Source organism: Schistocerca serialis, chromosome 5 (genome assembly GCF_023864345.2).
Source record: "Schistocerca serialis cubense isolate TAMUIC-IGC-003099 chromosome 5, iqSchSeri2.2, whole genome shotgun sequence".
NCBI classification, from domain to species: domain Eukaryota; kingdom Metazoa; phylum Arthropoda; class Insecta; order Orthoptera; family Acrididae; genus Schistocerca; species Schistocerca serialis.
The window spans coordinates 350,277,226-350,299,385 of NC_064642.1; the positions used below are offsets into that span (position 1 = coordinate 350,277,226).

The 22,160-nt window shown below is 40.3% G+C and overlaps 1 protein-coding gene across 2 annotated transcripts in view; it reads left to right on the forward strand.

The window, feature by feature from the left end:
- Positions 1 to 22,160, forward strand: part of LOC126481525 (replication factor C subunit 3) — an 88,420-nt gene that overhangs the window by 56,625 nt on the left and 9,635 nt on the right. For both annotated transcript variants that reach the window (XM_050105333.1, XM_050105331.1), the window contains exon 6: positions 21,713 to 21,881. In XM_050105333.1, coding sequence (XP_049961290.1) covers positions 21,713 to 21,881 — 169 coding nt within the window. The remainder of the gene's footprint in view (positions 1 to 21,712; positions 21,882 to 22,160) is intronic.

The following is a 22,160-nucleotide window of genomic DNA, read 5'->3' on the forward strand; positions in this document are numbered from 1 at the left end:
TTGATTTTTAGTTGTCCTGGGCCCAAAAACCTGTATATAAGCAAAATGACACTGTTTTGTGCCACAATTTGAAATCAAGTAACGGCATGTTCCACAGCTGATCAGAGTTTGTTGGCGGTCACATTCCGAATCTGTTGTGCGCTGTGTGGTTTCAGTTCATAGTTCCACCAGGTGATATGGACAGCCAGGCTGTTAGGGAATGACAGCTGTTAATTTTAGAATTTGCTAAATGCTTCTGCAGGAGCCGCTTCTCTGGCTGTGCAGTCTGCAGAGGAACACCATCTTGCATAAAAATGATCCTACCCACACATCCACACTGTTGAAGGGTTTAAATGATTGGTGCATAAAAGGCTTTCAGAGCGTTTGCCAGTGGCGGTAAATGGTGCCGCCAACCAGCACCACACAGTCACCTTTGCTGAATGAAGTGGTACCAGTTGATGTGTGTGCACATTTTTCATTGCCCATATTCTGCAATTCTGCACATTGGTATGTCCTTGGAGATGGAAATGGGCTTCATCAGTCAACAGAATGTTCTCTGGCCATTCACTGTCCACTTCCATGCAAACAACAAATTCCAGAGAGAACATTTGTCTTGATGAAGGACAGTAGAAAGCAACTTCTGAACATAGGTGATTTTGTATGGATACCAATGCAGGATGTTTCCATAGGGTTTTATGGACTGTGCTCGTAGGCATGTCCAACATTCAGGCAATTCCCCATGCACTGCATTTTTGCACACTGCCTCTTGACCCCTCCTGCAGTGCTGTGGCCACATCTTCAACAGATGTTGGATCAACTGCCTTCCTCGCTACACCACATTGCATTTCAAAGGAACCTGTCTTTTTAATTTTGTAATCTTTTCTCCAGACCCATAGCAGACATTGGACCAATGCCATTTTTCATACCCTTGAGTGTCTGAACTTCTGCAGGGGTGCTGGCATACATTCGCTGTTCTTGTAAGAGAGCTTTACTATCATCAGCACATGATCCTTCATGAAGAGATTCATATTCCGTGTCTTGGACATAAACTGAGGAAGAGCTATATCCCGCATGTCTCAGGTGGAAACTGAGGAACAGCCATGTCCTGCATGTTTGTTGGTGTGCATATTCTGATGCTTACAGCGCCATCTATTGGTCATATTTCACTTGTTTTTCTCCCACGACATTTGCCCTTGCCCCAATAATATGCTTCATTCTGAACAGTGGTTCCCTTTATATAGCATTTTGAGACTGGAACTTTTATTATGTACACCCTTAATCTAACTTTTTGCAAGATCTTAAATTGGGTTTTAAAAAGTGAATTTTGTGACCTTCATACACCATGAACTCTAGGGGAGTTTACATCATAATGAATGTCACAAAACTAGGCACTGAGATAAAGAATCTTCTCCCTTTTAAGTGTCTCTTATAAAAATGCAACATCGAACCTCAATGCAACACCCAACTTCAGACACCAGTGGTGGACACTGGGTTGCAGTATGGTGTTGTATAACAGTTTCTTTCTTATGTAATTAAACCGCACAACAAGGAAGTGCTTCATTTTTTGTAAGCGTTTGGATGTGTGGTGGCATAATACGGGGTGTCCACAATGAGACTTCAACATTTGAACTCATAAAATCTGAGAGGAAACACAATTTATTGACGAACAAATACAGGGAAATCATACAGCAGCTCATCAAGTTTTCATACACAGGTGGACGGTTCTATACACTTGAACATGGGAGCCACGGGTAGCGCGAAGAATATCAAGTCTATAATCGATTTCGTGCCATGTGTTGCGGAGCATCTGTTCTGTGACAGAGTTGATGACAATTCTTATGCGCTGTTTCAAGTCTTGCAGGTCCTTTGCTGGTGTATTGTATACCCGGTCTTTCATATAACCCCACAAGGAAAAATCGAGGGGGGTTATGTCGTGCGAACGTGGTGGCCAAGGAATTGGACCTCCACGGCCAATCCATCGTTGCGGGAATGTGTCATTTAAAAATTTTCGGACATCAAGGCTCCAATGTTGTGGTGCACCATCCTGTTGAAACATCACATTTGGCTACAGGTCTGTTATCTGTGGCACGGCAAATTGTTCCAACATGTCCAGGTAGATGGCTCTATCCACAGTCGGCTCCTGAAAGAAAAATGGCTCAACAATGCGATTTATCATCAAACCGCACCACACATTTACTTTTGGACTGTCGCGCATGAGTTCCCTAGGTGCATGTGGATTTTTGGACCCCCAGATGCGCACATTGTGACGATTGACAGCCCCTGACACGTGAAAGGTTGCCTCATTAGTAAACATCACGAGTGATAAAAATGTCTCGTCCATGGCAATGCGATCTAACATGGCACATGCCAATTCTTCTCCTTTTGGTCGATCATCAGGCTTGATTTCTTGTACAACCTGCACTTTATATGCGTACAAACATAATCGCTGATGAAGCACTTTGTGCACTGTTGAACGTTTCATACGAAGTTCTCGTGCTGTCTGTCGCACTGACTTCTGTGGACTTTGCTCGAATGACTGTCGCACTTGTTCCACATGATTTTTGCTGATCCCAGGCTTACCACCACCATGCCCTTTCGCAACACTCCCAGTAGCCAAAAACTGATCACACTACTTCTTTATAGTCTTGAACTACGGGGGCACTTTGTTGTAAACTCGACGAAAGTTTCTTTGCACTCGGGTCGCCGATTTTGTTTCTGCATACCACCAGACCACTTGTGCACGCTCCTTCATATCCTCCATTTTGCTAAAACAATTGATTGCAGCTCCACTACAGCCACTTGACGTATCAAATTTGCACACCACAAACTTGTTGAGTTGCTCTGTCTGCCCCTTCAGGATTCACAGGTCCACCAACCGAAATGAGAAAGATATAGGATATTAAAATGTTGGAGTCTCATTGTGGACACCCTGCATTTGTATTTTTCTGGTACAGAAAAATCACAGATGGTTTAAAACCTGTTTGAGATATGGAAAAAATTGAGTGCGGGGAATATGGGTAAGGAGGTAAAGCTGTCCTAAACCCAAAGATCAGTTTGATCACTGCAGTACTGTACTAGATGCATGAGTCTGCCAGAGATGCTGTTTCTTTGCCATCCTCTTATCTTCAATTTCACTTATCCAGCCAGTTATAGCAAGATCTTCAGTTTAATGTGAACCACTCTGCAGCTTGACTTTTCCACATACACAGGTCATTGCCAGAGGTCTCTGAAATGAAGCTTGTCTTACATATTATGTACCTACTTTTGTATATGTAGAGAATATTTTATTATTCTTGAATAGTAATAGAACTAGGACACCTGCTAACATCTTCATCGAAGGGGTAGTGTTGCTGTCAGGCTTCAGTCAGAGCACGAAGAGAGAGAATGGTCTCCCAAGAGAATGGTGTTCTTGTATATTTGAGAACATTAGGTAAAAAATTAAGATTGTGATAAAATCTACAGGCTTAGAAAGGAACTTGCCTTACTAAAATAATTGCCCATTAATAAGTTGAATTGGAATTTGATACATCATTTGAATTGTGATGAAGTATTTAACTGTATTTAAGATCTTGTGAGCAATAAGGACATGAGAACCTGAAGTTTCTAAACTAAAGAAGGGATGGTAAAAATAATAACTTATCATTGTTAGAAGAGTACTAATGATTTTTATGAGGATTTAAATAAAATTGCCCATTTAACTAGTCATATTGACTGGGTGTGGCAGTCCTGGTTCTTGTATCTCTAACTTAATAACAAATCCAGTTTATTGTTTGTGTACTCTCTTTTAGTATCTCAAGGGAGAGGCAGCTTTGAGGGGTATATAGAGGGAAACTTATAATAAGGGATATCATTTTTTGTTCCCATAAGTCTGTATGACCACTTATATAATCAGCTAATATCTATCTTTATGGAGAAGCAAGAAATTCATGATTACTCATAATTAAAGCCACCCTGCAAACCTGGACTAATAGTCAACAGGAACATGTGCATGCTGGTGTACATACAAAGTTTCATTGGTAATGAAACTGGTGTTATGTTTACTTGAATAACTTTCATGTTGCACGAATTTGAATTATAACAAATCCGTCAAGCAACCCTAGTAACACTGATATGAATATTTAATGGACCTAGAGTGTTCCTTTAGGAATAGGTGTTTGTCAGGAGAGAGGTCTTCAACTTTGGGATCAAAGTCTGTTGTTTCTGTTAAATTTTGATCATGTGCCAGGCACAGTTTACTATATGTATACAATTATGCAAACAGTGACTACTAGATAGTTGGGTCACTGTAGCTCATTCAAAGCTAAATGGAACGGCCAGTGCTATACAAGCTGGAGTCTCATCGGGCTGGTTCCACTGGCGTCATCAACAGTATCTGTAGCTGTATCCAGTTGTAGGAGGGAGGAAACATTCAGCAACTGTAAGGACAAGGTTGACAACATGCTTTCTTGCTGTTAAGTGCTTGAAATGTCATATCACATCATACTTGCCCTGGCTAGAGACCTTGTGGTAGCCTGCAGATAACACATTTCCAGTCAGGCTGTGTTGTTTGCTTTGAGAGGCCGATTTATATGTTTCAGTGATCTACCATATGAATTCCCCTTTTGCAAGGGCATCAAGTTGCTTGACAAACATGGTGTGCTGCCTTCAGGGAGTAGATTCAGATATGGTTGTGTTGTGTTCTGTTCGTGAATGGATTACAGTTTTCGTGGAGAGTAATTCTTGCCATCTCTTCCTCTGGTACCTGCAAGATACATGTTGCAACATGGTAGTACTGTGGAAATAAACTGAAGTGGTGGCACTAGTGTTTCTGTCTGGAGTGATGTCGTATAGTGAGTGTGTATACCACTACATGTTTTCCAGGGCTTGGATTTTTTTTTTTTTAAACCTTCAAAAATTTGTGTTCCTTTTTATGGTGCATATGGTCCTGGGTTTCCTCTGATAGATGAAAGTGGCCAACCACTCGGGGATTAGCAAGCTATATTAGACAGTCTGACACACAATATGAACAGATGTGTCTTCTGTGTCTCTCTGAGGGTCCATGACACATTATCTTGATGTTAAGTGTAGCATCACTAGGGGGACACTACACACTGAAAGAGACATGCACAACTCCTAGCTAGTTGTAAGGTATACAGGGTGGTCGATTGATCGTGACCGGGCCAAATATCTCACGAAATAAGCGTCAAACGAAAAAACTACAAAGAACAAAACTTGTGTAGCTTAAAGGGGGAAACCAGATGGCGCTATGGTTGGCCCGCTAGATGGCACTGCCATAGGTCAAACGGATATCAGCTGTGTTTTTTTTAAATAGAAATCCCCATGTTTTATTACATATTCTTGTAGTACGTAAAGAAATATGAATGTTTTGTTGGACCACTTTTTTCGCTTTGTGATAGTTGGCGCTGTAATAGTCACAAAGGTATGGCTCATAATTTTAGATGAACAGTTGGTAGCATGTAGGTTTTTTTAAATTAAAGTACAGAACATAGGTACATTTGAACATTTTATTTTGGTTGTTCCAGTGTGATACATGTACCTTTGTGAACTTATCATTTCTGAGAATGCATGCTGTTACAGCGTGATTACCTGAAAATACCACATTAATGCAGTAAATACTCAAAATGATGTCCGCCAACCTCAATGCATTTGGCATTACGTGTAACTACATTCCTCTCAACAGCGAGTAGTTCGCCTTCCATAATGTTCGCACATGCATTGACAATGCGCTGCACTGACGCATGTTGTCAGGCGTTGTTGGTGGATCACGATAGCAAATATCCTTCAACCTTCCCCACAGAAAGAAATCCAGGGACGTCAGATCTGGTGAACGTGTGGGGCATGGTATGGTGCTTCGATGACCAATCCACCTGTCATGAAATATGCTATTCAATACCGCTTCAACCGCATGCGAGCTATGTGCTGGACATCCATCATGTTGGAAGTACATCGCCATTCGGTCACGCAGTGAAACATCTTGTAGTAACATCGGTAGAACATTACGTAGGAAATCAGCATACATTGCACCATTCAGATTGCCATCGATAAAATGGGAGCCAATTATCCTTCCTCCCATAATGCCGCACAATACATTAACTTGCCAAGGTCGCTGATGTTCCACTTGTCGCAGCCATCGTGGATTTTCCGTTGCCCAGTAGTGCATATTATGCTGGTTTACGTTACTGCTGTTGATGAATGACTCTTCGTCACTAAATAGAATGCATGCAAAAAATCTGTCAGCGTCCCATAATTTCTCTTGTGCCCAGTGACAGAACTGTACACGATGTTCAAAGTCGTCGCCATGCAATTCCTGGTGCATAGAAATATGGTACAGGTGCAATCGATGTTGATGTAGCATTCTCAACACTGATGTTTTTGAGATTCCCGATTCTCGCGCAATTTGTCTGCTACTGATGTGCGCATTAGTCATGACAGCAGCTAAAACACCAACTTGGGCATCATCATTTGTTGCAGGTCGTGGTGACATTTCACATGTGGCTGAACACTTCCTGTTTTCTTAAGTAATGTAACTATCTGGCAAACGGTCCGGACACTTGGATGATGTCATCCAGGATACCGCGCAGCATACATAGCACACGCCCGTTGTACATTTTGATCACAATAGCCATACAACAACACGATATCGACCTTTTCCACAATTGGTAAACGGTCCATTTTAACACAGGTAATGCATCACGAAGCAAATACCGTCTGCACTGGCAGAATGTTATGTGATACCACGTATTTATACGTTTGTGACTATTATAGTGCCAGCTATCACAAAGCAAAAAAGGGTTTCCAACTAAAACATTCATATTTATTTACGTACTACACGAATATGTAATCAAAAATGGGAGTTCATATTTAAAAAAATGCAGTTGATATCTGTTTGACCTATGGCAGTGCCATCTAGCAGGCCAACCATAGCGCCATCTGGTTTTTCCCTTCAAGCTAGATGGGTTTCGTTCTTTGTAATTTTTTTGTTTGATGCTTATTTAATGAGATATGTGGCCTGGTCACTATCAATGGACCATCCTGTATATTGTATCCATATCACTGTGTCCCATTGCAAAAAGTCACTAGGACATTATCAGTACACACGTATTCATTGTGTCTCGTATTGTTTTATAGATCTTCCCCTTTCCCTCACCCCAGCCCACCCCCTCCCCTCCCCCACTCCCACCTCCGATCGAGTTACCTTTGTAATGGGTTAAGTCAAAGTTTACTTCTTGAAAGATTGAAATATGCACTAGGAACATCCATTCACATAAATGAGGCTAAGCAAGTGACTTCTAATTACAGACCAATCTCCCTCCTTCCTGTGTTAGGGAAGGTGGCTTATAACAGAACGTTTCTGGCAGTAACCTTTCAACAACGGTGTTGGTCTTATCTACAGAGAAAGCAATATAAGACCCCTGGTAAAACAATATAAAAAGTTAACCTGTTGTATTTTTATGTGTTCTTGGATAGGTCTTCAACTCTGTAGATCATAAAATTCTTCTAGGTAAACGAAAATGTTATAGATTTAGAGGCACTACTCGTGTATTGATGGAGTCATACATTAATGAGTCCCCAAAATTTTATGAGCACTGCATACTGTGAGATTGAATGCCACCTGGTGACGTCACTGGCATGTGACACAGTAAGAAAAGTATATAGGTGAAGCAAAGGTGACTAAGGAATCGTTATATTGATGACACGGGCAGAAAATGGGGAAATCCTCAGACATAAGTGACTTCGACAAGCAGCTGATTGTTATATCCTAGTGCATGGGAATGAGCACCGGAAATGGTGGAGTTGGTTGGCTGTTGGTGTGGTACTGTCATGAGCAACTGTGGAAACTGGTTGAATGACAGTGAAAAGGTGAGCAGTTAACAAGCTATTAGGACATGTATGCTTCATCACAGAATGTGGAGGTTGGAGGTTTCCCTGCTGTGTAAAGCACCAATAGGGAGCGATATGTGGCAGGTATGATACCGAGTACAATACTAGGTGTAGGCACAAGTGCTTTGGAGCACACCCTTCAGTCAGGGTGTATACGGCCCGGGACATCTGGGAGATCCGGGAAATCTGGGAAAGACACGGGAATTTTTTCATCCGGGAAAAACCTGGGAATTTTTCAGAATTCTGGGATTTTTCATTGGTTTAGTTTCCAGGTAAATTTTTGTAGGTTTGATGTGTAAGACCTGACACGCTGACAAAGAACTTTAGCCCACAACTGCTGAATAATATTGCAGCAATAAAACATAAATCGGAGAATAACACCAAAATAAAGTTCAGTTGCATAGAAAATGGGTAATTTACACAATGCAGAGACTAGTTTGCCAACACCAAAAAGTGTCAAAGGCTTTAGGTCGAAGATTATGCAGTATGTCTGTAACAACTAATCCGCATTCGATGTGCGTGACGTCACAATTGTTTACATTTCTAACAGATCACTGGAAAATATTGAATAGTGGTGAAGATAAGTCATTTATGCCACTATTTAAAATTTTACCGGCACATTTGTGTTTGATATGACTTAACATGTAACACACGCTAAAAAAAAGACTGAGCTTCAAGTTAGTTTTCGTATTTAGTGTTGTTCTTTCATAGATAACAAATTATGCAATCGATGGCAAAATGTGTAATTGACCTTCAAAAAAAGTGCATAATGTGTTACTGAGCAATGTCACAAGTCTTTTCATGCCAGAACACTTCAACTTTTCTATAGTATAGAAAAGACGAAGTGTTCTGGCATGCAGAGAAATACCAGTTCGCTTCTTTTCTACTTTTTTTGCCAGTGAATTGTCTTTTTGTCTCCGAACAGCTCTAACGTTCGCAATTGCTTCTTTCTAACTAATCCTATAAATGGACAACAGAAGGCAGCACCAGTCAATTGATAGGTAGCGGGACATCCGTACCTTGCTCTCGTACGAAATCAGTTCAGTTTTAGAGCGAAAACCTGTGTCAAGCACAGCTACTATACTCCCCACTCTAAAATTTTCTTTAAGTAAGGACAAGTATGTCTTTTACCTCTTCCATTCCTCAATTTTTCTCATTTTATTATTGTTTTTACTTGAATACAAAAGCTTGCGGTTTAGTCATTGTTAAAGACCTTTAATTACTTTCTTTCATTTTAGAATAATAAGAGATTTTCTTCCGTAAAATATTTTGTGCATTTTTACAGTCTTTTCTTTCGGATTTTCGTGTTGCTAAATTTTACCTCTGGTCTTTATTTTAATACTTAATTTCTTAAATTAGGTTTATTTTTCAAACATTTTTGAATCGCGAAAGTTATTGTTTGCAATGTATATTTAAACATCTATGGGAGTTAGCAGTTTAAAATAAATAACACTATCATATTCATTTGTTTTGAAAACATTTTATTAAAGAAACATTTTAATTATTATTAGACAATACAACAAATAATTTAGAAGGAAGTACGATGTTTAACAACAAATACTGTAATTTAGGAATTTACTTTGGAGAATAACTCACTTGGAGCTGTGTGCGAGAGCATTGATTCGTTCTGTAATAGATTCTCGCTCTATCTGAGTGTTTTGAATGGTCCCCTCAAGTTTTGTCTTCTTCTCTTTAAGCTGTCTTATTTCTGCGTCAACAATCTTCCTTTTAGTCAGATGATGCTTTTTCCTGAATGACTCGTCATTTTGATTTTTGAAGTCTTCAGCATATCGATCTCATAAGTTTCTTACAAGAGTGTTTAAGGGACTTTGTTATAGGCACTCCTTGGACTCCGCCGTGTGTCTTGACTGTGTCGTACACCAGTCTTCTGCTCACTACAGATTGATCCCTCATATTCTCGAAGAGGCACTCTTTGTTCATCAAGAATCCTCACTCCACACCTGCTTGACTGTGCAACAAAGTGAGTGTGACTTCCATTGCCTTCTGCTACTCGTGGCACGTTGCATTCTGGTTCTTGAGACATTTCATCCAGAACTCATCCAGCCGTTGCTCCTTGTTGTTGAATGTTTCGAATTTTGTTTTGAAGTTCTTCTTTACAATCGTATTGCACTTCTGCTTTATCGGCACATCCACCATCCATCCAATTCCTCTCCACCAAAACCTGTAGAAAGGAATGAAATCATTTGAGACCAGCCTCCCTGCATGCTATTGTGGGATAAAGGCAGCTTACAGCTTTTGTCAACTTAAAGTGTAGTGGAGATTTCTCCATCAACTTTGATACGAGCTTGATCATTCCTCTTCTGCATTCGTTCCGGAACTTTGCGATTTCAAGGGCTGTGAGAGACCTGCACTTCCTGAACTCATGCTTGATGGTGAACCCAATCTTGACGTGGTTCACACCCAAAAGATTGGATTCTTTGTCCAAATTAACTGACGGCAAGATCTTCATCGGCTGGACAAATCGTGTCATCATTGTCTCCGTTATCTCTTTCAAAGCAGAATGGAGGAACGGTGCTAGCGGCCAATTGGATTGGAAATCCTTTAGGAAGGGTATCAAGTCTCCAGCATGAGTTTAGAAAAAGGCAGTTTTCGGACCGAGTAGCTTGTCCTTGAGGTGATCCTCCACTACCCTGTAGCTAGTACATTTTGGTTTGTTTTTTTTCTTCCAGCTTTGCAACAAATATTCGCAGAAACAGAAGCATTACTAGAGTACGCTCAGCAATGTCCACATTCTCCAGCCATCGGATCGCGCAAAACTTCAAGGGAAACAGTTCCGATTCTGTTGTCAAAATATACAGAGCTCTTCTGGCAGGGACATCCTTAAAAAGATTGTTCAAGGCAGGTAAAAACTGAATTATCATCCACTGTTTCCTGAATTGCGGACTTGAAGGCGCCGTGAACAACGTGAAGCCCACACGTTCCAATTTCCAATAAAACGGTGTCTACCCCTTCAATTTCTTTCAGAAATTTTTTAAATTCCCTTAAGAACGCGAGTTTGACGTTAGGGCCGTCCTTCGATACTTGTAAAAGTTTTTTCATTGCTTCGCCGGGAATTTTTTTCTTGAAGGACTCAAGTAGCTCAGCTGCTGTCGAACTGCCTAGAAAAGCCGATGCGTGCACACCAGATTTTTTTTTAAATGTCCCAATAACACACTAAAATGTCCATCTGGATTCTTTTGCACACCTTGTTCGAGGATTTGTCAAAACAAACAACAATCCGTGATGCGTGTATGAGGTCAGCTTTAATTTCAGACTCAAGAAGGGAGCTAGTCCATATTGCACGATATAACCGATTTTGTGCTTTTGTAAACGCATTCTCTTGGCCACTTCACTGTCAGGGAACATTGCGGGGAAAAATAACACGTCGTTCGCAGACCTACACAGTGACTTGTGTGAAATGATGCACTCCAAACACCACAATATTTCCGCCTTTGTTGTTTGTTGTTGTTGTTGTTGTTGTTGTTGTGGTCTTCAGTCCTGAGACCAGTTTGATACACCTCTCCATGCTACTCTATCCTGTGCAAGCTTCTTCATCTCCCAGTACCTACTGCAACCTACATCCTTCTGAATCTGCTTAGTGTATTCATCTCTTGGTCTCCCTCTACGAGTTTTACCCTCCACACTGCCCTCCAATACAAAATTGGCGATCCCTTGATGCCTCGGAATATGCGCTACCAACCTATCCCTTCTTCTAGTCATGTTGTGCCACAAACTCCATTTCACACCAATTCTCTTCAGTACCTCCTTATTAGTTATGTGATCTACCCATCTAATCTTCAGCATTCTTCTGTAGCATCACATTTCGAAAGCTTCTATTCTCTTCTTGTCCGAACTATTTACCGTCCATGTTTCACTTCCATACATGGCTACAGTCCATACAAAACGACTTCCTGACACTTAAATCAATACTCATTGTTAACAAATTTCTCTTCTTCAGAAACGCTTTCCTTGCAATTGCCAGTCTACATTTTATATACTCTCTACTTCGACCATCATCAGTTATTTTGCTCCCTAAATAGCAAAACTCCTTTACTACTTTAAGTGTCTCATTTCCTGATCTAATTCCCTCAACATCACCCGACTTAATTCGACTACATTCCATTATCCTCGTTTTGCTTTTGTTGATGTTCATCTTATATCCTCCTTTCAAGACACCGTCCATTCTGTTCAGCTGCTCTTGCAGGTCCTTTGCTGTCCCCGACAGAGTTACAATGTCATCGGCGAACCTCAAAGTTTTTATTTCTTCTCCATGGATTTTAATTCGTACTCCGAATTTTTCTTTTGTTTCCTTTACAGCTTGCTCAATATACAGATTGAATAACATTGGGGATAGGCTACAAACCTGTCTCACTCCCTTCCCAACCACTGCTTCCCTTTCATGCCCCTCGACTCTTATAACTGCTATCTGTTTTCTGTACAAATCGTAATTTCTGTACAAATTGTAAATAGCCTTTCGCTCCCTGTATTTTACCCCTGCCACCTTCAGAATTTGAAAGAGAGTATTCCAATCAGCATTGTCAAAGGCTTTCTCTAAGTCTACAAATGCTAGAAACATAGGTTTGCCTTTCCTTAATCTTTCTTCTAAGATAAGTCATAGGGTTAGTATTGCCTCATGTCTTACAATATTTCTACGGATCCAAACTGACCTTCCTCGAGGTCGACTTCTGCCAGTTTTTCCATTCGTCTGTAAAGAATTCATGTTAGTATTTTGCAGGTGTGACTTATTAAACTGATAGTCCGGTAATTTTCACATCTGTCAACACCTACTTTGTTTGGAATTGGAATTATTATATTCTTCTTGAAGTCTGAGGGTATTTCACGTGTCTCATACATCTTGCTCACCAGATGGTAGAGTTTTGTCAGGACTGGCTCTCCCAAGGCTGTCAGTAGTTCTAATGGAATGTTGTCTACTCCCGGAATGTTGTCTACTCCCGGGGCCTTATTTCGACTCAGGTGTTTCAGTGCTCTGTCAAACTTTTCACGCAGTATTATATCTCCCATTTCATCTTCATCTACATCCTCTTCCATTTCCATAATCTTGTCCTCAAGTACATCGCCCTTGTATAGACTATATACTCCTTCCACCTTTCTGCTTTCCCTTCTTTGCTTAGAACTGGGTTTCCATCTGAGCTCTTGATATTCATTTAAGTGGTTCTCTTTTCTCCAAAGGTCTCTTTAATTTTCCTGTCGGCAGTATCTATCTTACCCCTAGTGAGATACGCCTCTACATCCTTACATTTGTCCTCTAGCCATCCCTGCTTAGCCATTTTGCACTTCCTGTCGATCTCATTTTTGAGACGTTTGTATTCCTTTTTGCCTGCTTCATTTACTGCATTTTTGTGTTTTTCTCCTTTCATCAGTTAAATTCAATATTTCTTCTGTTAACCAAGGATTTCTACTAGCCCTCGTCTTTTTACCTACTTGATCCTCTGCTGCCTTCAATACTTCACCCCTCAAAGCTACCCATTCTTCTTCTACTGTATTTCTTTCCCCCATTCCTGTCAATTGGTCCCTTATGCTCTCCCTGAAACTCTGTACAACCTCTGGTTTAGTCTGTTTATCCAGGTTCCATCTCTTTAAATTCCCACCTTTTTACAGTTTCTTCAGTTTTAATCTACAGTTCATAACCAGTAGATTGTGGTCAGAGTCCACATCTGCCCCTGGAAATGTCTTACAATTTAAAACCTGACTCGTAAATCTCAGTCTTACCATTATATAATCTATCTGATACCTTCTAGTTTCTCCAGGATTCTTCCATGTATACAACCTTCTTTTATGATTCGTGAACCAAGTGTTAGCTATGGTTAGGTTATGCTCTGTGCAGAATTCTACCAGGCGGCTTCCTCTTTCATTTCTTACCCCCAATCCGTATTCACCTACTACATTTCCTTCTCTCCGTTTTCCTACTATCGAATTCCACTCACCCATGACTATTTCATTTTCATCTCCCTTTACTATCTGAATAATTTCTTTTATCTCATCATACATTTTATCAATTTCTTCATCATCTGCCTTTGTTACTTCGTCCTATATTGTCATCCGATCAATTCCTTTCAGTTTACCCCTGGGTTTTGACATTGCAGTGACATCCTTCTGTGGAGGCGCAACATTTCCAGCGGCCAATGCCACTGTTGTTGACCCAGCTGAATCCGCAGGTGTGGTAGTGGAAGTAGAATCTGTCTGCTGGGTTGAAGTGGTCGCTTCCGGCTGTGCTTCTCATGGCAGCTGCTTTCGCGACATGCTTCTTGGATTTTGTCATGTGACTTGCAAGAGCCGATCTTCCCATGGTACGGATGTTAATGAGGGTCCCTGGACATAATCCACATTTAGCACTATAAAGGTCTGTGGGTACTTTCACCAACCAGTCCTTGAATGCTGGATCTGAAAGCCAGCTATCTTGAAAACCAATCGACATGGCGCAGTCGTAGTGATTGTTGGTGGGCAACCTTTATTGGAGAAAGAGGAACGATGGATGAAATAAGGCTGCGCCTCAGTATTATGCATAATGAAATATGACACAGTGAGTGTTACCTACCTTGTCAGTTTATAAAACTTTGTCCCGCACGTGTGCAGAACTGCATTCAACAGATGAGCCGAGCACACTGACAACTGACAGACTGTGTGATCTGAAAAGCTAGCGAGGCACGTTTGAAAACACTGTCTCGGCCAAGCAACAATCGGCGCTAATTATGATATTATTAGTAGCGTTGCGCTTATTGACCCTCGAAGAAACTATGAATGACAAGGCTTATCAGCCAGTCTTACTCCAGTAATCTGTTTCAAGTTTCTAGCTAATTTTACATTTACAGTACAGCACCTCAATTATAAAGACGAAAGATATTAAGGCCACCACACTCATCGATCAAAGTTCTTCTCTCTCTCTCTCTCTCTCTCTCTCTCTCTCTCTCTCTCTCTTTCTCTTTCTCTCTGTCTCTGTATCGGCTGCTATTGGTTACTTGCTCTCGTCTGCCATCCACGATTTCTAAGTTAAGAAGTCTGCCGGTTACGAATGACTTGGCTCCCAGTTACTTTACAACTGAGGCACTCTGCTGTATGTAAAATTTCCGAAGTGCTTTAGGGCTTGGTACACCTTCTGTTGTACGTATACTGATTTTAATTTAAAGCCTAGATTCTGTACCAGCGTACATGTTGATTTACTTGTAGAGGAATGATTTACCCGCTTAATTTTAAAATATGGTTTTACTTGACATCCAGTATACTGATAATGTCGCTTTTTATGTATCCCTCCGTACCTAGAAACGTAATAAATGCTCTTCAGCTGTTATTGTTGTCTTCACGCTTTGTTTTCTTGCTGTTCTTTGACATACTTGCAAGCCTCCTCTCCATATTTTTCTGCTAATCAAGTCCGCAGCAAAGGAAACACTCTGGATGATAATTCAGTTTGTACATGCCTTGTAAAACCTATTTAAGGATTTCCATGCCAGAGTAGCTCTGTATATTTGGACCACGGAATTGGAAAGGTTGCCCTTGAAGTTTTGCGTGATCCGATGGCTGGAGAACGTAGACGTTGCGGAGTGCGCTCTAGTAACTGCTTCTGTATCTGCGAATGTTTGTTGCAAAGATAGAGCACAAAAACAACCCGAAACATGCTAACTACACCGTAATCTGATCATCTGAAGAACATGGTACTCGGTTCAATAAACAAGTATTTTAAGACTCTTCCTCCAGATTTTCCTCCTTTAATTACTGACTAACTTACGTAATGTTATTGTTTACCACTTCCCTGCCAGCTAGTATTTTCCTATAATACTGTCTCGATGTTTTTTTTCTCTTTACATATACCAAGTTATATTTTTTGGCATTGGATGTGTAAACAGCAATTGTTTTATTTGTATTTAATCTCGGTAACAACGGCTGTATTATTATGGCGTTTCACGGTATTGGGATTTTGAGCAGGCATATAACGATGTTAGCTGCTGAAAGCGATGGCTCGCCTTTCGTGTGATCGATTGCTGGCTCGGTCACCTCACCTCGCCATCTCAGCTCGCAGCGATGTCTCTTCCCACTTCATCCAGTCACTGGATTGCTTTGCATTGACCAGCTGACGCTGTGGTGACTGCTCTCCTATTCTGTCCCATCCTTCATTGCCACTCCAGTCCCAGTCAGGCAGAACGCAGAATGCTCGCAAAGATCCCCAGACCTAGCTGTGAGTGCTCGCAGCCTTACGTCAGTGGGTGTTTAAATGTTGTACAATACATTCGGAGTTTCAAATAAAAACAGCGTAAAAGTTGTTGCATCACTCTTCGAGAAAACATGGCACCCACTACAGCTAAGTATAAACTTCACTTTGTAAAGGTTCTCCTAAATCACTGCAGCCATGATCAAGAAATAAAAACTAAATTAATTGTGTTATTGGAAAACGGCTTATGGAAAGGTTAGGGGTTTTATACTTCCGAGGACTTTAGGAAATGAAATCCAGCAAAAAACAATGCATTTTGGAAAGATCATTGATTTGCATCGCCATTTGAACTGCATGTTTGCGTAGTACGAAAGTACTTTTACGAAATACATTAAATACAGCAGTTCAGTTTCCGAAGCATTCTTAGGTTCCTGCCTAACCATGCCCTCTGAGAAAAAAACAGCAAACATTGTTAATGCCCAATATTGTATATGAAAGTTCAGCTTTTCATGAAGATATAGTGTACTTACATTTCTTTAACCCATTAACCTTTCGTCTTCATATGGTCACGCTACTTAACAGTGATGCTGCTAGTGGTTGATTGCATAACATGTCTTATGCTCTGAACGAGGCCCACGAGAAAGACAGGCTGCGGCATGTACGTCATGAAGAACGGCCTGAGCTCGCTCGTTCCCTTAACGCAGCGGGCAAAATGCATTTCTAAATCTGTTAACTCGGAACTGGGTACGTGCATACTCACAACTGGGTGCATGCATACTAACGAGAATTGCATCTTGTACTGGAATCCGTTATTATGAAGTCTTACTGATTACTATTTGTACAACAAAATTTAAAATCAAGTCTCAATAGAAATGGTATAACCGCTCGTTTATAGCATTTAGTCTCTTCTCCGTAACAGTTCTCCTTTCATAGATGTGGTGCCTTATGCAACTGATAATCATTTTGGCATGATTTTAATTGCCAAATTAGAGCCTGTTAGTAGGCCTACGGATTTCCTATCATTGTAGGACTAACAATGGTAAGATTCAATAATAGTGCATTCCAATAGACGATGCAATTCTCGTTCGTACATACAAATCTAGTTACGGGTTAACTGGTGTAGAAACGCACTTTGCTGAGTTGAGCGAGCTTGGCCTACTTTCGTAACGTATGCGCCACGGCCTGTCTTTCTCGTAGGCCTTGTGCTCGGAATAACTGCCATCATTCGCTAGTGAGACCACGTGACATGAGCTATGACTGGCTGACAAAAGCACATCGCTCAACACAATCTCTATTTTAGAGCTACGGAAGCTACTGTGCTGTAATTTGTGGAATTTGTGTATATATTTCCGCAATACAAAAATAAACTGTGTGCATATTGTCTCGCATCAAACATATTTCCAAATGCATTGTTTTTCCTGGATTTCGTTTCCTAAAGTGCTGGAACATCCTCCGCCGGTATAAGACCTTTAAGATTCAAAGGACTGATAGGTTTTACAGCTCCAAGGGACAGTATACTGTTGCTTAACACGGATGTATTTTCACCCGCATTATACGTAATTTCATGCGGGAGAAATTGTGTTTTTAACCAGGATATTGTTTCAACACACGGCCTATTTGTGTTATACTTATTTCACTGTTAAGTTTATGCAATTTTGTTGATCTAACCAATAGGGGTTCCTTGTCTGAAACTCTGCCGTGGACTGGCTGACTCGGGACCAAAAATCGAGCGCTTATATATATCACCACAATAATAGGTACTGAAACTATACATTGTTTGGTGTTTAAGTTACATAAATTACAATTAAAACTTAACTGAGTACATCGAAAAATTCGTTTCTCTTAACAGTTTCTTCTACTACAAGGGTTAGACTGAATTATTTGTTTATATGATGAAATTAACAGATATACAAGGTGTACAACTTTGCTTCCGCCTTTTTCCAATAGGTTGCAACAACGGTAAGTAGCCGTCGAAAGAAACAGATCACAGATGTCAGGACCTCGGTCAACATAACCTCATTCAAACATTAGTCAATTTGTGTCTGCATCGTAAAGTTGTTCTTGATTGAAAATGTCCGTTTACGAGCCTAATTCCCATCAGTTGCAGGAGGTGTTACTGTTTTGTTTCAGTATGAAGAAAACAGTGGCTGAGTCTCATCGAATGCTCTCAAGTACGTATGGTAAGGACGTTATTAGTGAAAGAATATGTCGTGAGTGTTTCAATGCTTCAAGAAAGGTGATTTTAATGTTGTAGACTGACACAGTGGTGGAAGAGAGAATGTATTTGAAGATGCAGAATTGGAGACAGTGCTGAGTGAAGACTAGTGTCAAAATCAAGCTGAATTCCAGAATGAGGTTTTCACTGTGCAGCGTACACTGATATGAAACTTCCTGGCAGTTTAAAACTGTGTGCCGGACCGAGACTCGAACTCGGGACCTTTGCCTTTTGCGGGCAAGTGCTTCAAGATGAATTGGCACAATTAGTGAGAGCCATTTCAAAACGTCTCAAGGCTATGGGCATGATTCAGAAAGAAGGAACTTGGGTACCGTGTGAGCTGAAAACAAGAGACATTGTATTGCATTTGTGTGTTTTTGACAGTTGCTTCAGCGGCAAAAACGGAAGGGATTTCTGCATTGCATTGTGACCGGGGACGAAAAATGGGTTCATTACGATAAACCTAAAGGCAAAAATCATGGGGATATCCCGGCCATGCTTCCATATCAATGGGCAAACCGAATATTCCTGGCTCCAAGATCATGCTCTGCATTTGGTGGGACTAGCTTGGAGTCGTGTACCGTAAGGTGTTAAAACTAAGTGAAACAATCACAGGTGCCCGTTATTGAATACAATGCGTTTGAGCAGAGCATTAAAAGACAAAAGGCCACAATACAGCGAGAGGCACGATAAAGTGATTTTGCAGCACAACACCACTCAACCCCACGTTGAAAAAGAGGTCAAAACGTACTTGGAAGCTTTAAAATGGGAAGTCCTACTCCACCCGCCGTATTCTGCAGACATTGCTCCCTGTGACTGTCACCTGTTTAGATCAGTGGTGCATGGCCTGGCTGACCAACACTTCCAATCTCATGAAGAAGTCAAAAATTGGATCGATTCGTGGATCGCTTCAAAAGATGAACAATTTTTTCGGCGCGAGAATCGTACACTGCCCGAAAGATGGGAGAAAGTAGTGGCCAGCGATGGAAAATACTTTGAATGATACATGTGTAACCAGCTTGTTTCATTAAAGCCTCAAATATTAGGGAAAAAACGGTGGAAGCAAAGTTGTACACCTTGTAGTTATGCAGACAATACTTTTGACAAAACTAGTAATTACTTTGGAATTAATTAAGGGCTGGCTTTGCTAACATGTTTTCAAATAGAGCCAAATAGATCCTTCAAGAATACTATTAGTTGATCCTCCAAATGTTTATAATTAGTAAAGAATTTATATTTGTTTATGAGTCAACAATAGAATTTAAGTTACAAAACAATTACTGATTTCATCCTATAACAAAAGATATTAACTAGAAATAGTTGAAATAAATTAGAAAATCAATTACATACATAAAACTAAGCACAAAACTAGATCTGGTGCTGTATTCTTTAAAACTGAGGGCCAACCTTTCTCTTTTATGAAAATGCAGATTATACTCACGTATGTCAATGATAATTAGTCAAAAATGAAAAAATGAATTTCAAGGAGGCAGATAGCAAAACAAGAGAGGAAATAAAAAGATACCAGCTTGCTTCCCCACACTATGCAAGCCTTAAGACTCAGTGGCTCCTTCTTGCGGCAGAAGGGTTGAAGGGGAAGAAAGGGGTAAAGGAAAAGGACTGGAGAGATTTAGGAAAAAGGGCAGAGTTTGGAAAAGTCATCCAGAATCCTGAGACGGGGCAGACTTACTGTATGTGATAAGAAGGAAAGACTGATGCCTTCTCATCCTGTCCGCTAAGTCTCCACTAACAATGAGTTCTGGGTGACTTTCCAAACTGTGCCCTTTTTCCTAAATCTCTCCAGTCCTTTTCCTTCACCCCTATTTCTTCCACTTCAACCCTAGTGCCGGAAGAAGGAGCCCTTGGCTCCGAAAGCTTGCATAAGTAAAACTTTTTTATGTGTGTTCTTCTTCTGCTGCTTGGTGAGCAGATTTTTTTAATCTATCCTATTACATTAATAAAGAGTTCAAAATTTATGGCTGAAGGTGTACTGCTGTGTACTTGAAATTGACCACCTGACGTTTCAACCACCATCCTCTACAAAGCTGGCATACAAAGGTGTTGTAAAGTTGTTTTGTAGCTAATTTTTGTGCCAGATGATAATACAGCTGCATAATAAACATTGAGAATTAGCATTCTTATCTTTGAAAAAAAGTTGTGATTCCCACTCATTTTGTAGGCCACTAGACTGCCTCTTTTTTTAGTGTACATCCCATTGCAATAGCCATTGGACGTTCAAACTGTCTTTATACCATGAGCAAATAGCTAGGGATAAACAGCACTGCCTTCACAAACAGAATAAAGTCGTGCCAACCAAAAAAAAAAAAAAAAAAAAAGCCACATGAATGGCTGGAGGAAACAGCATTACATTGCAGTCACCTCATACCGAGTAATTCTGAGAAGGACTGAGCATAGCCAAAATGAACCTGACAAAGCTGATACATGCTGGACAGCATGCATACAGTCTGGCATGCTGTGGCTGACTGCGCTCAAATGATATTTGTGGTTAACAATAAAAGTGAATTTAGGATAAACTGTAAAATCCACAACTACAATATTAGAAGTAAAAGTAATTTCCTAATTGACCCTGCTTCTGTATCTAGGGTTCAGGATGGAATATTGTGTTCAGGTTCTAAAATCTACAACAGGTGGATAATGGATTCGGGCAGGAAATTGGAAATACGCAGACAAGAGAGTACCTTAAAAGCCACTCCTTTTATAAATCATTGAAATAATTATTAAACATGTTTTCAACTTTCCAAGTATTGAAAGCCGTAAGTTAGATAAATGTTTAGTAAAGAAAAACAGCAGTAGGATAGTGTAAGAGGCACACACACACACACACACACACACACACACACACACAGAGAGAGAGAGAGAGAGAGAGAGAGAGAGAGAGAGAGATTTTGGTACGTACCAAAAATGAAGAGAGACATTTTGGTACGTACAAAAAATGAAACTACATTCATGTAATGCTGAAAAGGACTTAGAAGTTATGTACAATTTTCCACTCTAACAAATGCTTGTAAAGTTACTCTGACTTGAGTAAGAAAGAACAACATATAACTAAATAATTTCGTTGAGCCTTTTTCTGACATCTGCTCACAGCTACCTGTTCCAGCACAGTTTCCAAAGGTCGTTCCTCTAACTAAAAAAGCTTTGACATAATTATTGGAGAAAAAAAAATTGTTAGGGGTATTTTTGTGTGCTAATTATGTTACTTGCTGCAGACAATTTTCTGCACGTGTCAAACTCACCCTGTGTGTGTGTGTTCCTATAAATTTCAGTTCTCAGTAGATTAGCACTAGCTACAATTTTATGTTAGTTGCTTTACTGCAGTAGCTGTTTTTGCCTTCTAAAGTGTAACTTACTTTGTTCCACATTCCAGAGGGCTCTTTGTAATGATGAGATTTAGGGAACTAAATGTATGAAGGAATGAATGAAACACTGAATAAATATTTTTTTTCCTTACACAGGAATACTCCAACCGCAGATTCGCCAGTGCAGTTGCCAGACTGGTTGGTGTTTTTACAAGGTGTGTCAGACCTCATGGTTGCAGAGCAAACACCTAGACAGATTGGGATAATTCGAGAGAAATTGTATGAACTCATTATCCATGGCATTCCTACAGAACTCATTTTCAAGGCAAGTGAATTTGTTCTGATAAATTTTGGCTTTAAATGCTGAACTTTGAGCAAGATATGGCTGTCACGTAGTTTTGGCAGAAAGTAGTAGTCAAAATGGGTGTACAAGAATGGATTAAAAATGTAATTGGGAATGAAGAGGCATAAAGGTTTCATTGCATAGTGACTGTCTTTTCTCCAGTGTACTTGGCTGTACAGTATTCATAGTTTGTGTATGAAATATTGTTTGCTCAACTTGTACATCAGACTTTCTCTTGGTAAGTGAGTCACAGCTTCAGTC